Source organism: Thamnophis sirtalis, unplaced genomic scaffold (genome assembly GCF_051295495.1).
Source record: "Thamnophis sirtalis isolate CommonGarterSnake01/CBP01778 unplaced genomic scaffold, rThaSir2_p1.2 scaffold_3, whole genome shotgun sequence".
Lineage (NCBI taxonomy): Eukaryota > Metazoa > Chordata > Lepidosauria > Squamata > Natricidae > Thamnophis > Thamnophis sirtalis.
Window position 1 is genome coordinate 138,977,204 of NW_028261383.1, and position 16,916 is coordinate 138,994,119.

Sequence of the window (16,916 nt, forward strand, 5' to 3'; positions counted from 1 at the left end):
ACTTGAGGTAAAACATTTTTGTAAAGGTGTTCTGATCTAGGCTTCCCCAGCAGTACGAAGCTGAGTTCTCGTCCCGATAATTCATTTTATTTAATTTACAGTGAATTCCTCTCCAGCAAAGTCCCGGGCCACAGTCTTTCAAGATAGTTCACAATTACTGACCTTTATCAGGCTCAGAATGTGGCCAGGCCGATATCTTTCAGATGCCACAATACTTGGCAAGAATGCAGGAATGAACTAAGTGTCTCCTGCAAACACCCCTCTCCTTTCGCTCCTCTTTATTCCCTAAAGGGGGGGGGGGCATTCTCCAGCCACCTATGGACCTACTCCCAAGTCAACTCTTGTTCCTTAGTTGTTCCCTTTGTCTGGCAACTCTGCGCATGTGCACATCAGAAACAAGCTCCAGCTGTTCATCTGTCTCACTGATGTCTGACTCTGAAGGCAGCTGATAACTGTCGGACAGCCCTGGCCCCATCTCTGCCTCCAACACAGAGTCCTCATCACAGCTTTCCCCAGATTCCAGAACTGGCCCATGTTCCTTTCCAACCTCCTCGCTGTCTGAATCTGCTGCCAGCTCTGCTGGTGGGCCAAAACAAAAGGTAACACTCCCATGTCACAGAACTGTAGGGACTGATGTGTGAGATGCTATTTCTGAGTTACTGTATCTCTGTTTTTAAAAACAAACATGGCACGTTACAGAGAACTGTTTGTGGTCTTGTTTCTGCCTATCACTTCTATAATCATCTTTCTTTCCACACAAAAAAATTGCTGGGAAAAAAAAGATACAATTATGCAATGCATATCAAAAGTGGTAGAGTTAGAAGTTCCTCCTACTCACTCCCTCGAAGGTAGTTTGAATTATCCTGTGACCGAATCCTTCTGGAATGCCCTAATGGGATCTGGCAGCACTTGGGGTCTTTCTCATGCCTAAATAACAAGAGTTTTGTTTTCATTTTTTTTATCCTTGCAGAGACTGATTGTTTGCTTGGAAGAATCTATTTATATTCATAACATTAAAGACATGAAGCTTCTGAAAACAATCCTGAACACCCCTCCTAACGCCACAGGTAAGGGAGCAAACATGAATTGCCAAAGAAGAGTAATGGGCTTTGTGAAAAGAATAATCTTTCTGGTCTTCTTCTCTTCATAGCTCCAGTAGAAAAATGTTCCTGCTACTTTCTGCAATAGGAATAGTTTGGTCTTGTTATTTCTAACTATAGCTGTAAACTAACAACCATGGTACATTAAGTATTAAGTATTTTGGCTGCATTCTGTTCTAACTGTTGTAAGTTTACATCATTATAGCTTTCCCGGGGTTATTACAACATGTCCTTCTGTAATTAGCAAGACCTCTGCCTACTTCTGCTCCCTAAACCAATGCTCAGCTTAGTCTCTATTGCTACCAAACTGTAGTGCAAGGCAATGGAAACTCTGAAGGCGGTATGTGTCAATGGCAGCTTCAGTTATTCTGAGGCAAGACGCTCTTTTGCTTTCCCCATCCAGTCCAGCTAGCAGTCATTTGCTGTGGGCTGATATTGGCTACGCAAGTAGTCCTCGACTTACGCCCACAATTGAGCCCAACATTTCTGTGGCTAAGTGAGACATCTGTTAAGTAAGTTTTACCCCATTTTATGACTTTTCTTGCCACAGTTATTCAGTGAATCACTGCAGTTGTGAAATTAGCAACCCGGTTGTTAAGTGAATCTGGCTTCCCCATTGACTTCTCGTCAGAAGATTACAAAAGTTGATCACGTGATCTTCGGACATTGCATCCATCATAAACATGAGTCAGTGGGACTGAGTGATGGCTGTAATGGTAGCTATGGAGGATGAAGCTGCAGAGTGGGTTGCCTATCTTTATGGTGACCATGCGGCGGAACTGGGAGACCTAGGCCTCTTCTTATCCACTATGCAGGAATGGTTTGAGGACGGGACTAGGTTGTTACAGGCGGAGGGGGACCTGTTGGTTGTCAAGCGAAGAGGAAGGCCAGTTAGGGAGTACATTCACGAGTTCCTACGTTTAGCTAGCAAGGTGCGAGGATGCCATCTGAATTTTGATCAGGTGACCCTAGGGATGCTGCAGTGGTTGTAAGTGTAAAAAACGTTCAGAAGTCACTTTGTTGGGTGACATTGTAACTTTGAACAGTCACTAAACAAATTATAAGTCGAGGACTACCTGTATTAGAAACTTTTCTAAGGCTAGGGAACATCAGTAACTTGCAAGTACACCTATCATTGCAAATAATAGGAGGGCTGGCATGCAGGTTATGGGTGGATGTCAAAACAGAAGTTTCCCACTTAATTGGGTTCCCCCCATTAATTTTGTCTAACTTGTTTTGTTCATTTTTAATGTCCCAAAAGTCAGACAAGAATTTATACTATGGAGTAGTTCCTGAAATTTTGTTTTTATGCTGATGTTATAAATTATTTCTTCTATAATATACAAGCACTTTCACTTCATGGGAATATTGGAGTTTGAATGGTTGAGGATTTCTAGGCAGCACTTTCATAGTTATTCAGGACTATCAGATCTGGACTGCAGAAAATCTAGATAGCTATTACACGACAGTAGAGCAATACATGTAAATTATCTCTCTGCCTCCATGTAGTAATTGTCTGGATTTCTGGAGTCCAAATCTGGTTGTTTACCTTATCTTCACTTCTCCAATGCAAATACAGAAACAAAATTAACTTCGCATTTTTCTCTTAATTAACCAGGAACAAAGCATTTTGTAGGGCATATTATTTTTATATAATATCATTTAGACTTTCCCAGAGGCCCATTTGACAACCAAGATAACCACTGGTAATACAGGAGTTAAGCAAAGCCAGTAGATCATTTTGTATGTTGAATGATTGGAGCAGAATGACCTCTGTCCTGATAGCAGGGAAAGGGACATATTGGTTTAGTTCATTTTTAACTTAATAATATATATTCAAGAACATTCATGTGTCTGACTGTCCATCTCTCTCTCTCTCCCCTCCCTCCCTCCCTCCCTCCCTCCCTCTCTTTCTTTCTCTCTCTCTCCCTCCCTCCCTCTTCCCCCTCAATATAGTTGTATGCCCATTCCGTGCTTTTCTGAATTTTGAAATGAAGCTAGGAATTCAAAAGCTTAAGTGCTACATACAGGTGAAACTCAAAAAATTAGAATATCATGCAAAAGTTCATTTATTTCAGTAATGCAACTTAAAAGGGGAAACTAATATATGAGATAGACTCATTACATGCAAAGCAAGATAGTTCAAGCTGTGATTTGTCATAATTGTGATGATTATGGCTTACAGCTCATGAAAACCCCAAATCCACAATCTCAGAAAATTAGAATATTGTGAAAAGGTGCAATATTCTAGGCTCAAAGTGTCCCACTCTAATCAGCTAATTAAGCCATAACACCTGCAAAGGGTTCCTGAGCTTTTAAATGGTCTCTCAGTCTGGTTCAGTAGGAATCACAATCATGGGAAAGACCGCTGACCTGACAGTTGTACAGAAAACCATCATTGACACCCTCCATAAGGAGGGAAAGCCTCAAAAGGTAATTGCAAAAGAAGTTAGATGTTCCCAAAGTGCTGTATCAAAGCACATTAATTGAAAGTTATGTGGAAGGGACAAGTGTGGAAGAAAAAGGTGCACAAGCAGCAGGGATGACCGCAGCCTGGAAAGGATTGTCAAGAAAAGACCATTCAAAAGTGTTGGGGACTTTCACAAGGAATGGACTGAGGCTGGAGTCACTGCTTCAAGAGCCATCACACAGACGGATCCTGGACATGGGCTTCAAATGTCGTATTCCTCTTGTCAAGCCGCTCCTCAACAACAAACAATGTCAGAAGCGTCTTACCTGGGCTAAAGAAAAACAGACCTGGTCTGTTGCTCAGTGGTCCAAAGTCTTCTTTTCTGATGAGAGCAACTTTTGCATCTCATTTGGAAAGCAAGGACCCAGAGTATGGAGGAAGAATGGAGAGGCACACACTGCAAGATGCTTGAAGTCCAGTGTGAAGTTTCCACAGTCTGTATTGATTTGGGGAGCCATGTCATCTTCTGGTGTTGGTCCACTGTGCTTCATTAATCCAGGGTCAATGTAGCCGTCTACTAGGAGATTTTGGAGCACTTCATGCTTTCTTCAGCAGATGAGCTTTATGGGGATGCTGACTTCATTTTCCAGCAGGACTTGGCACCTGCCCACACTGCCAAAAGCACCAAAACCTGGTTCAATGACTGTGGGATTACTCTGCTTGATTGACCAGCAAACTCGCCTGACCTGAACCTCATAGAGAATCTTGGCATTGCCAAGAGAAAGATGAGAGACATGAGACCGAACAATGCAGAACAGCTGAAGGCCGCTATTGAAGCATCCTGGTCTTCCATAACACCTCAGCAGTGCCACAGGCTGATAGCTTCCATGCCACGCCACATTGAGGCAGTAATTGCTGCAAAAGGGGCTCAAACCAAGTACTGAGTACATATGCATGCTTATACTTTTCAGAGGTCCGATATTATTCTATGTACAATCCTTGTTTTATTGATTGCATGAAATATTCTAATTTTCTGAGATTGTGGATTTTGGGTTTTCATGAGCTGTAAGCCATAATCATCACAATTATGACAAATCACGGCTTGAACTATCTTGCTTTGCATGTAATGAGTCTATCTCATATATTAGTTTCACCTTTTAAGTTGCATTACTGAAATAAATGAACTTTTGCACAATATTCCAATTTTTCGAGTTTCACCTGTATACTTGAACAATTTAAACCTAAATATATGTACTTGCAATTTATAAAAATTACAGACTAATAACGATGCAGGCCAAAATGATCTTACATTTGAGAAAATGGGGGCCAGAATAAAAATTAACTTAATAGATTTTCCCAGTATAGCAGCAAATTCTTTCAGGATGGGAATTTATTTCTTCCTTGGAGTATAGTTTCTGTTATACAACGAAGTATCCTCACCAACAACAAAAATGACAGTTTGGGAGCTTGGATTGTCCTGGATGAGGGATGAGCAAACTACAGGTTGTATAGGACTGTTGTGGCTGCAAACTTCTGTAACATCCAGCTCAAATATGGCAATAAGTTGTCAGATTCTGAAAGTGTAAAAACCTATTTTTAGAAAAGGAAAATAGTAGTGAATTTATCAGGTGCGAAAGACCACATCTACACATGAAGGTCCAATTATACTGATTTATTACTTTAAAAAACCCCTATCTTTTAGGAATCTTGTCAAATAACTGTTGCTGTCTGAGCTTAAATAAGAGTCAATGGAATTAAAGTCCTCTTGTGGCTATGTAAGGATTCTAGGCTGATCCCTCTTTTAACTCTGCCACCAAGTTTTGCCAGTCCTCCCACAGAATTAGGTGTGCTAAACATCTTGTAAATGTAATACACCTATTTTATTTAAACAAAAAGGAGGGACTACATCAGTTCTAGATCAGCCCTTCTGGGAATGCCATCAGTGACATGTTATCCCCTTGTGATCTTGGCACACTAAATTTTAAAAAATGCCATTTATGGTCCCTCAATATATTAACTTTGCTTTTCCTTAAAGCGGCATAAAATTGGTTCCAGGATGACATACCTCCATACCTCCTGTCTCCCATGGTATCATGTCAATACTGTGAACACAACCTGCTAAATATTATGTTTGGCCCAACACCAAGTGGCATTAGAAATACAAAGAGAACGTTCAGTATTAACACAAGGACTTGCTCCTTATCTGTGGCTGGACTATTATGACATTTGCAAATGTCAACAGTTTTGTATTTATGGTGTTAAGTTTGCCTGTAGGCCAGGAAGGTACTTTGTAGGATGGAGAGAAAGTAAAGTGTGAGATTGAAAGATTTAAGGAGCCTTAATGGAGCAAAGCTTGTGAATCTTTAGTTTTGTCTGCCCAGCCCAGTAATTGCCTAAGGATTCTTGGAGTTGTGGGTCCAACACATGCAGCAAGTTGGAGAGACCTTATCTCTGCAGGGTAGGCTTGTCTCTGCTTTCGGACACTTTCTGAATCTTCAACTGGATTATCTGTGTGTGCTGCAGATTCATCCCTCATTTGCTAGAGTCGGTAGCTAGCATGGAAATGTGCAGAAAGATCGGGTAAAGTGGGTTGCAGAAGACGAGGATACTGTATGCAGTAAGGTTTTTGTGTGTGAAAAAGAGTGAAGGTGCACAAAATGGAAAACAGATTTTGTTTTGAGCTTAACGCAACACCGAACAAAGCATGAAACAATTTCAGCATTGTGCGTTCCCGTACGACAAATCCCCAGGCCCAACAAAACAAAGCCCTGCCAGCATTTATAAACACATCTGAACAAAAAGGGCCTTTGGATGGTCATCACTGCATCTATTGTCTTCTGGTAGTTTTGTGTGTTTGTGTGTCTATTTGGGGAGGGGGGGAAACAGAGTTGGGGAGCTCAGTAGACAGCCCAAATTGGCAAATACATCTTTGTGATGTGCATTTGGAATTGCATCAGTGATGCACAAGAATGTGAGCTTGATGGACAAACGTTTAAGAGTCCATAATCAGGAGGGCACAAGAGCATGCATAAAGCCCCCCCCCCAATTCATTGGATTTCTCCCCAAATAGATGCCCCTCAACAGTCAAGACTGAACTCAATATGGATGCCATTTTGTTTTGTAGTTTTAATGGAAGTGCCCAATGCTGTTTCAGATATTCTGAGTTTAAAACAGATGTTTTGTAAAATAGGCCTGTTTTTTTAAGCCGAGACATTTCCAGAATAGGCATTTCGAACTCAGAACAGATCATTTTAAATAATGGAACCTTTTGCATGTAAATCATTGTGAACAAAGGGTTTTGAAAGTCACTAGGAAATCATTTAATGAATCAGGCAGTTCTTGCTATTGGAAAGGTAGGATCTGCAAGTGGTTAATAATTTTTTTAGGGAATCCAAGAAGATCTTTGCAAAGAAGCAATACAATTAGCGGCCCCTAATTTGACCTTTTTTATTGAAACAGCTTTGCAGTTTTGCTTTAAGCAAAATACAAAGTGACTTGGAAAGTTGTCTATGGAGAGTCTCGATTATCCAGGTCATGGTGACCTGAAGAAGCTTCTTGGATGAGAAGCAAAACATTTTCAAAGAAAAAAAAAACCCAAGAAAGTCCATCTGCCTTTTGGAAAAAAGCACTTTTGGCACGACGTAGAAAGTTAGAACAACTTTAGAAATATAGCAAGATACTGAAGCATTCTAAACAGTTTTGACAAGAAATCCAATGACTTTTGAAAAGTATACAAGGATTTTGAATCTATGAAGATCCTTTGTTATCACTAATATGATACACAACATTTTAATTCACTTTCATAAAGTAATACAAATAAGGAAACAAATTGGAATAATACTGGATATAGTGTTTGATCTGTGGGTATCTCTTTACATAGTTGATAATCACTATGCGATAAATCTTAAAATTGCTGTCCTATGGTTTTTGAACTATCTGTTTTTTGCTTCGGCTTTCTACTCTTTCTGCTTAGAGCGCCTGCTGATCTCTTTCCGGTATAGTAACAAAAGCACTCAGATCCAAGTGAATTCATTCTTTGCCTACACACATTCTTTTGCTGTGGCTATTGTGCGTTAGACCATGAAACTAGCTTCGCTAGCAATTTCCCAGGAGGATTCCATTGGTATCTTGATGATCTCTGAAATCCAGTGGCCGCATAAAGGAAAAGCCATCCAGTTTAAGGGTGGCTATGTGAAGAGGAAAATCAATCACAATGCCACATTTGCTGGGCTATACCATCTGCTACCTGTAGATGTCATAAGAGTCCAGACGGTTTTTGTCCAGAATGCTTGTGGCTGCCAGAACTGGTCCAGCACAGGTTAGGTTTCTCCAGCAGAAGGCGTGCTATTGTCTGTGAACTCCTTGCTTCTATTACTCTTGAGCTTCATTACTTCCTGACCATGCTATTTTTTCTCTTGGCAGGTTTATGTGCACTTTCTATCAACCATTCCAATTCCTACGTGGCATATCCTGGCAGTCCTGTTGTTGGCGAGATTGTGTTGTATGATGGCAATCTTTTGGTAGGTGCAAACATGAATCGCAAAGGTATTTGGTAACTGTGGCTTGAGAGTAGAATTTAAATGAGGTAGGAGCATTACAGTTGTAGCATGCAGAATACACTTAGGACTGGGCAGAAATTTATTTTTATTTTGACGCTCTGGACTCCATTTGGGATGTTTTCCTTTATTGTTATTGTTTGCTGCCATTATTTTCCCAACTGTTTCCCCAACCCTTCTTTCTATCCCCTGTTGAACAATCACATCTGTTGTTCCAATTTAGTGGGAGTCCTATCATGAACATGACTAATTCAAAGTAGAGGGATGTAAGAAAGAGAAAAGATGCCCTTGACTCTCTGAGAAAGGAATATTATGACTATCTATATCTATATATCTATATCTATATCTACCTACCTACCTACCTACCTACCCACCCACCCACCCACCCACCTATCTATTTATCTATCTATATCTATATCTATCTATCTATCTATCTATCTATCTATCTATCTATCTATCTATCTATCTATCTATCTATCTATCTATCTATCTATCTATCTCTCTATCTATATCCCATACGCCATATAATCCCCCCTCCCATTTTCCCACAGCATTAAATGTGTCAGGCCTGAAGGCCCAATGCAAAAGATGGCTTCCAGGCCTGACATATTTTAGACCTGGGCATCCAAACCTGGCTGTTTTATACATGGTTCCCACACATCATACATTTTGCATTTACCTATATCATATCATATACCATCATGTTAGATGGGCACTGTGTTTTTTTTAATTTCAATGTATTTTTTTACTTTGGTGGGATGAAATGTATTTTAGTTATAGCCATATTTTATTTCCCCCCTGCTTAACAGAGAGATGTTTGTTCTATTTCTGCCCACGAAGGGCCCCTCGCGGCCTTGGCATTCAACTCTACAGGGTCAAAACTAGCAAGTGCTTCTGAAAAGGTAAGTCAGCAGTGTGATGGGAGACTGACAAATAGACCTTGGGTTTTCTCAGAGGAAGTGAACTAAAGAAGATATTTGGATTATCATTTGATTTTGTTGGGTATCTTTTATCCCCCTCTAGTCAAAGCTCTATTGGGAACTGCCGAGGGTTCACTGTAAAGATGAGCAGCTATATACATGTTTTACATAAATAAATTTTCATTTAGTTTTTTCTCTCTGTCTTGTTTTCCCTTCAGCCTAGGACAAAGATTTATTCATTCATTTAGGGTTCCCTCCCCTCTTAATTCTTTTAGTTTTTTTTCCTCCCCCTATCATTTGGTTTTTTTCTGTCCTTAGTTTTTTATTTCATTTTACCATATTTTTGGGAGTATAAGACGCACCTCCCCCCCCAAAAAAAGTGTGGAAATGTTGGTGCATCTTATATATAAAATACAATCATTTTTTGCCTCCTGAGGCTCTACCCCCGCATCCCCTTTTTGTGAAAAACAGGCCATTTTTCACAAAAACAGAGGCATTTTTGCCTTTCCCCAGCCCCCAGAAGCACTCTGCAGGCTTCAGTAGGGCTCTGGGAAGGCAAAAACGTCCCCGTTTATGAAAAAATGGCCCGTTTTCTGCCCATTTTGCAAAAACTGAATTTTTGCCTTTCCCCAGCCTTGCTGAAGCCTGCAGAGTGCTCCTGGGGGCTGGGGAGGACAAAAACCTTTTTCCCTTACTTACCTCTTCAAATCTTGGTGCATCTTATACACCGGTGTGTTTTATAGTCCGAAAAATATGGTAGTTGTTTCTCTCTTAGGCTAAGGCTGTCTTGCCTTACCTTCAGCATAGGACAAAGAATGTGGTCTAGTGCTCTAGATTTCAATTTGATACCTTCATTAAATCTGATAGCCCTTATGAAGATGACTTGAACACACGTCTGTGTAACAGTCCTATTTATTTGGAGTGCTTGGTCATATTCAGGAGGCTGTTTAGAACCAAGAGGAGTGAAAACCTTTTTGATGAAAAGGTTTTCATCAAACCAATTTTTGATGAAATAGCAGGAAAAAAGTCTAGAATTGTTTAGCTTGATGGGCCTTATAAAGGCTACACTTTCCAACTTTCTGCTCAGTATGGGAATTCAGATTTAAAGCATCCCTAAAGAGGTTAAGAGATACATTGAATGGATCTCTTGACCTCTTCCAATGAAGAGTCTTATCACCTTTCTGGGTAATTAATTTCATTGTTGAACTATATTCTTAAGAGTAAGACTAGTCTAACCTTTGACTGAAATCTGTCTTCCTCTAACTTCATTCCAGGAATAAGAGGAATGTTGACCTTTCAGTTATTTGACGACTGCTATCAGAGTAGATAGAGTTAAACATACTGTATAACTCTATCTACAGAAAATTGCTATAGGTCATAGATCTAGAAATAGGTCAAACCTCTGTCATTCAGATCATACTTGCTCAGGAACAAATCCCATAGAGACCAGGAGTCCTTGTTCTAAGACAGCATGTAATGACCCAATTAGTAGCCACCCAACCTAGGCAAACATATTGCTTAATCCTAAACGGTATTTCTCGGATGTAAACTCTAGAGGCAACAGCTTTCTGATAATGTTCTGTGGCATTAGCTAAAAGTAAAATCATCCATTCATTTTGTGTTTATTTAGGATGGACTTTGCTCTGATATCTATCTATCATTGTTCCTAGGAGAACTTAAAAACAATAATTATTAGATCCTACTAAGAAACTTACAAATTAAAAAAAATGGGACAGGTGGGGAGGTGGCAGGATGGCTAGCAAGGAGGAGCAAAAGGGCAGATAAAACACAATTGTGTGGAATAAGACCCTCTCCTTTTCTGGCACTGAGGACTGTTGATTTATTCTACCTTACTGAATAGTAAGCAGGCAACCTTGTGGTTTGCATGTACTTTAGTTCTGTGGCTGTCCAGTTTCACATTGTTGAAATGGGTGCATTTTGTGTTAAAAAGCAACAAAAATAGTTGCATTGAGTATCTCTTAGTTTTAACCCACTGTTTTGACCCAGCTTTAGCAGAACCAAGAAACAGACTCATTGTCCAGAAAACCTCCTTTTTATTTAGCTACTGTGAATTCATGGCATTTATACATAGAAAAGTCCAGGCAATAATCCTTCCAAGGGTTAATTGCAGTAACAGACCTTAACAGTTCCTTGGATAATTGCCAGGCCGGGATCTTCCAGTCACAAAGCTGTAAATTAATTCCTGGCAAGCAGTCTCTGAGGCAGGAATCACGATAAGCAAATCTTCTGAAAGAAATCTGAACTGTTGTCTCCTACAACCATCACTCCCCTTTGCTTCTATTTATTCCCCAGCGAGGGAGGGGCCATTCAGCATCCATGTGTGCCTTTCTTCCTGAGTCTGCTCCTGTTCCTCAGTTGTTCTCCTCTCCTGACAGCTCTGCGCATACGCACATCTGGAACAGGCCCCAGCTGTTCTTCTTCCCCACTTATTTCTAGTTCCAAAGGCAGCTGGGAAATTTGGATGGCCCTGGCTCTATCTCTGCTTCCGATGCAGAGCATCCATCAGAGCTCCAGACTCCAGGACTGGCCCAAGTTCCTCCCTAGTCGCCGGTGGGCCTCAACACCCATCTATTTCATAACTATAAAAAATCCTACTCCATGATCTTAAAGTGGCTCTAATCTGGCAGAATCTCTACTAGACTCTCTGATGACAAAACTTTTCTGTGTCCCTTGCTACAGAACCCTTGTCCACCCAAAGTCGAAAGGAAGGTAGCACCTCCTCTCCAAAAGCAAAAGGCTGCTATTGCTTCCCACCTGATTGCCTCCATCTTTTGTATCTCATGTCTTTTCTTTCAGGGAACCGTCTTACGTGTTTTTTCCATCCCCGAAGGACAAAAACTCTACGAATTCAGGAGAGGAATGAAGAGGTTGGTCTGCTACTCTTATGTCGGCATTTCACTTGAAATAACAAGTGGATTCTGAGGCTGCCTAATCCAACAAATATTCTGGGCAACTTCATTGATTGATATGTGCCATCAAGTCATTCTTGCCCCCTAGTTACTACATAGATTTCTCCGTGATGATCTATCCCCAATCTGTTCTTTCAAGTGGGCAGCTTAGAATATATAAAAACATATAGAAGTAGTCCTTGGCTTGCAACCATTCATTTAGTGACCATTCAAAATCGTAAGAAGCACTGAAAAAAGTGACTTATGACTGTTTTTCACAGTTAACAGCCATTGCAGCATCCCTGTGGTCACATGATCAAAATTTGGACTGACTGTATTTTGGACCAGCTGTAGCCTCAAAATTTGTTTTCAAGGGCAGCCAGATGTTGGGTGCATTGTAGTAATCCCACTTCATCCAAGAGGTCTGGGTAATTTACACAGTGCCCGTTCCTCCCATTTTCTCCGCAACATAAATCCTGTGACATAGGTTTAGTTGAGAGTCATTGGTCCAATCTCATCCAAGAAACAACCACAGCTAAGAATGGGATAGAATTTGGTTGCTGCGCTCCTAGCCAAATATTCTTAATGCTACACCATTGCTAATCAATTCTTTCGAGATGTTCTCATGGGACTTTTAAAAATCCTACTTCCATCCTACAAAATCTTTCAGGCTTGCTTATGTGGACCAGTTGTTGCATTTTCCTATTCCAGTTAAGTTGCCTGGGTTCTTTCTTCCCTTCACTTTAGGTACGTGAACATCAGCTCCCTTGTGTTCAGTATGGATTCCCAGTTCTTGTGTGCATCAAGCAACACGGAGACGGTGCATATTTTTAAGTTGGAGCATCTCACTGACAGGTGGGTAGCAAAATGAAGCTGCATGTGCCACTAAGCACTGAACTGGAAAGTCTCTCTTGACAGAGTCTTGTAGTTGACAGATGGAAGCTGAGAAAGATACTCCTCAATAGGTTTAGATCTGCTCACAGACAACCAAGGTTTGCTTATTGGGTAATCTCTCTTAATCGGCTACAATTGTTTTTCTACATCCGTGATGGCGAATCTATGGCACACATTCCACAGGTGGCATACCGAGCCATATTTGTTGGCACGGCAGCCCTCAGCTCCAGCCCGCGCCAGCAAGCTGCTTTTGGGGCTTCCAGAGGGCTGGGGGAGGCCGTTTTTGCCCTTCCCAGACTTCAGAAAAGCCTCCGGAGCCTAGGGAGGGTGAAAAACAGGCCCAACCTTCTGGTAGAACTCTCCATGACCAGGAGTGCCTATGTCCACTTTGACAGGTGTGTCAGCTACGTCTTGTTATCAGCAAAAATTCCAGCATTAAGATATGTGTCTAGCTTACCTCAAAAATAGATTACCATGACAAGCGCTGAGCTTGTCATCATCTTGGTCTTGCAATATCCAGAGGTGAATGCTACAACAACATCCTTTTTGGGCTGCCTTACCACAAGTGGGCCAAAAGATCATTGCTAGCTCCTTCTTGCCTGCTATTAAGCCAGGTTGAAGATTTGAGTATTAGTATTCAAACCCCAAACCATTCAGGATCAGTCTACTTTATTCTAGCTCCTGCTGATGCCTGCACAAAACAGGCATGGTTTGGAGATTGCCAGTTGGCAACTTGAAGGTAGGCCTTCACAGCAGTGGCAGTTTCATTTACTTTTATATTATTTGGTTTTGTTATTTTTATAAATAACTCGAGGCGGTGATCATATCTAATACTCCTTCCTCCAATCTTCCCACAACACTTGTCCTGTGAATGACTTCCCTTCAATAGTACTTAGTGCTGGAGTACAGTGGGTGCTTTTTAAAATGCCCTCATTTATGTTGGCTTTTCTTAGACTGATCTTTCAGTAGATTGCTTTGATTTCATAGGTTGCTTTAAAGTTGTTGCTTTCAATTACCTTTGGAAGTAACCAATTTTGTTATATACATGATGTACAATGACAATAAAGGCTGTACTATACAAAGCCTCTATCCTCACTGAGAGCTGGGATTCATCCTGCGAGAGCTTTAAAAGGGGAAATTCAAGCTTTATGCCTACCACAATACTGTTTTGAGCCACCTCTGAGTGTTTGGTGAGAAAGGGGTTTGCGGTGACTTCTTCTACAATAGGATTTCATGCAGTGGGTCACAGCTAATTGATTATAGCCTTCCCTTTCTCTGTGCAAGAGAATCTTGCCAGATGATTACAGATAGACGGTGATCTCTGGCATTGATGTCTAAAGAAGCTTAGGCGTACAGTGTTATATTAAACAGTTACAGATAATTAAACAACTGATGCAAGTGTCAATGATATTTTAAGTATAGATTTGTTGCTGCTATTTACATAACATCATCCGCCTGTGCATTTCATTAAGTTTTAGGGTTTTATTCCTGTATTAGGAACGTCTGAGGGTCCCCATTTCTGAAATGGTGAAGTGAAAGGGAAACAGGGAAGTCTGATGAGGAGTGAAGGATAGATAATGAAATTATCTGTTTTAGGAAATGAAGAACCTTATTGTTGTTATATCGTATGGATGTTCCTGGAGTAGAATGTTATAATCAGGCATTTTGTTTGTCTTAGTCGGCCGGAAGAACCTCCCTCCTGGAGTGGCTACATGGGCAAGATGTTCATGGCTGCCACCAACTATCTCCCTTCTCAAGTATCAGGCATGATGAGCCAAGACCGGGCCTTTGCTACTGTGCGCCTGAACTTCTCTGGACAAAGAAACATCTGTGTGCTTTCGACGTATGTAAGCTGAGCTATAGCAACTAAACAGGATTGCCTTACTATTTGTGTTGGACAAACTATTTTATTTAGGACAGGCACCCCGATTCCCGTGAAAATGTTTCATAAATGGCAGAGTGTGGGGAGAATCAAATAGTGTTGAGAGTAAGGCTAAAACAGTCCCCCATTTTTTCATGTCTTTCTCCCTAGGAACAGATGTTTCTTTATCTCATGCCCACAGTCACTATTACTGTGAATCTTTGAGTTTAGGAAGATAGTCTCTGAATATTATGGTTGCTAAGAGGGGACATTGAGTTGATGTAATATAATCAACATATTCTATCAACAAATTTGCAATGGTTCATGGTTCTGGCATTCTACGAACCAGTGGTACATATTTTGATTTTAGGCACTTAAAATCAGCTAAATGTCCAAACAGTTTTAATCCAGCCAACTTTTAAGTACCAGTTTATTGGATATCTTCTGTCCTGGGAAAATCTTATTCTAGTATCATTCATTCATTCATTCATTCACTCACCACCTATTACGCTACAAGGTGACTCATATTATCATCTTTTTCTGATTATGATTTGATTGTTCATTAGGTTGATTGAGGTTACTCTTCTGCAAATTATCAAAAGAAGGAGGGGCATTTCCCCATAGATTTTATTCTTTTTATTCCTCGCTACCCAGCTTATTGCTAATTTGTTGGGCAATATATGAGGGATAGTGGCAACTTCCTGGGGCACACAGGCAGTGTGCAAACCATGGTTTATCTGGTTCTGGCTTATGCAGACAGAGGCTTCAAACATTACAAAATGCAAAACTTTATCTGCATTGATATATATCCTGCATTCATAACATTTGCATTAATATATACAAGGCAAAACTAATTTTGTTATGCTAAACATGTGTTGCCCTCCACTTTGAGAGCATAGTAATGTAGGTTATACCATTTGTAGCTATTGTTTCATGACCCAGTGCTGCAAGATAATTTTTTAAAAATAAATAAATATTGGGCCAAATCTCAAAGGGAGAAGAAATTATCTTACGGTACATTGTTTTAAAAGTAAGCTTTGGATTTCGTGGAGAATAATATAACTGCATGTAGTAGATTGGTTAGTAAAATAAGTGAGTTTTCCTCTGCATCACATATACTATGGTGGCTTTATTTAGGAGAAAACCTCCTTGTTGATGTGCCTAATGTAGCCTTATAAAAGGTTCAAAATCATATGTTTATATATCTGCATATATGTCTCTGGTTTTTTACCCCATGTATATTTCTTACTATAAATAAAAAATACTGTAGTAATTGTTTGACTCTAAAATCAGAGGAATAGGCAAAAGTTGGCTGCCAAATCTCTCCCATAAGCATCTTTACCTTACAAATCCATTTTCCAGGAAGTCTAGTGTGGGCAAATAGGTGGTGCAGCCGATTTTTAGAGGTCTTTTCAGCTATGTTCCTGTACATTTTTTATTAGGATCCAAAAGTTGCCTCGGCTGTTAGTTACAACATCTGGTGGACATCTTTACATTTACAACCTGGATCCCCAAGATGGCGGAGAATGTGTTTTAATCAAGAAGCACAGGTAACAGCTTAGTTATTTCAAGAATTCAAAGAAAATGTAGAGAAGTAATGTAGGATAATTTAAAAGAGAAGTTACTGGGTAATGACTAGCCTTTATTTCAAACCTCCTCCTCTCCCTGGCCCACATTCTTTTAGCTTGCTTGACTTGGTAAAGCCGGAAGAGAACAAAGAAAACGATCTTCTGTCTCCAGTAACTCAAACATATGCTGCTACCGTAGCTAGGCAGACTTCAGTGCCTTCCCCTTCTATGATGCCAGGTCAGTACCAGATTTACAGCAAGCTGCGGATTGCTCGTTTTAGTCATGTCAGAATTGTTCGCTGCTACATATTTGTGGGTTTCTCTCTCTCATTTAAAAAAAATATTTTTATGAAAATATGTTCAATGCCTTACTTGTCATCTTTGGCACTTTCCTATACCTGTACAAAATGTTGGTATTGTTGTAATTTTCTGAAGCTTCTGTTCACAAAATGTTGGAAGGTTGATTCACAGACATAGCAAATCTTTTGACACCTCTGGGAATGTCCATGTGTGAATGGACAGGGTTTTTACAATAAAGTCCTAATTGTGATGTTTGTGCTGTGATAGTTGAATTACAGGTACAGACCACCACTTGATGCTCTCTAGGCATCCAAAAATTTACATGGAACGAGAGGTGCCTGTGTAAAAATCATTCTATAAGATTTAGTTTAAAGGCTTTTAAGCTCTGTTGTCTTCTT

General features: G+C 40.3%; 1 protein-coding gene across 1 annotated transcript in view; it reads left to right on the plus strand.

Moving 5' to 3' along the window:
* The window catches only part of WIPI1 (WD repeat domain, phosphoinositide interacting 1), a 53,557-nt gene that overhangs the window by 29,680 nt on the left and 6,961 nt on the right, over positions 1-16,916 (plus strand). The window contains exons 4-11 of the mRNA XM_087710210.1: positions 971-1,067; positions 7,933-8,030; positions 8,876-8,968; positions 11,804-11,874; positions 12,643-12,750; positions 14,468-14,632; positions 16,093-16,200; positions 16,335-16,456. Of these exons, the coding sequence (XP_087566336.1) occupies positions 971-1,067; positions 7,933-8,030; positions 8,876-8,968; positions 11,804-11,874; positions 12,643-12,750; positions 14,468-14,632; positions 16,093-16,200; positions 16,335-16,456 (862 nt within the window). The remainder of the gene's footprint in view (positions 1-970; positions 1,068-7,932; positions 8,031-8,875; positions 8,969-11,803; positions 11,875-12,642; positions 12,751-14,467; positions 14,633-16,092; positions 16,201-16,334; positions 16,457-16,916) is intronic.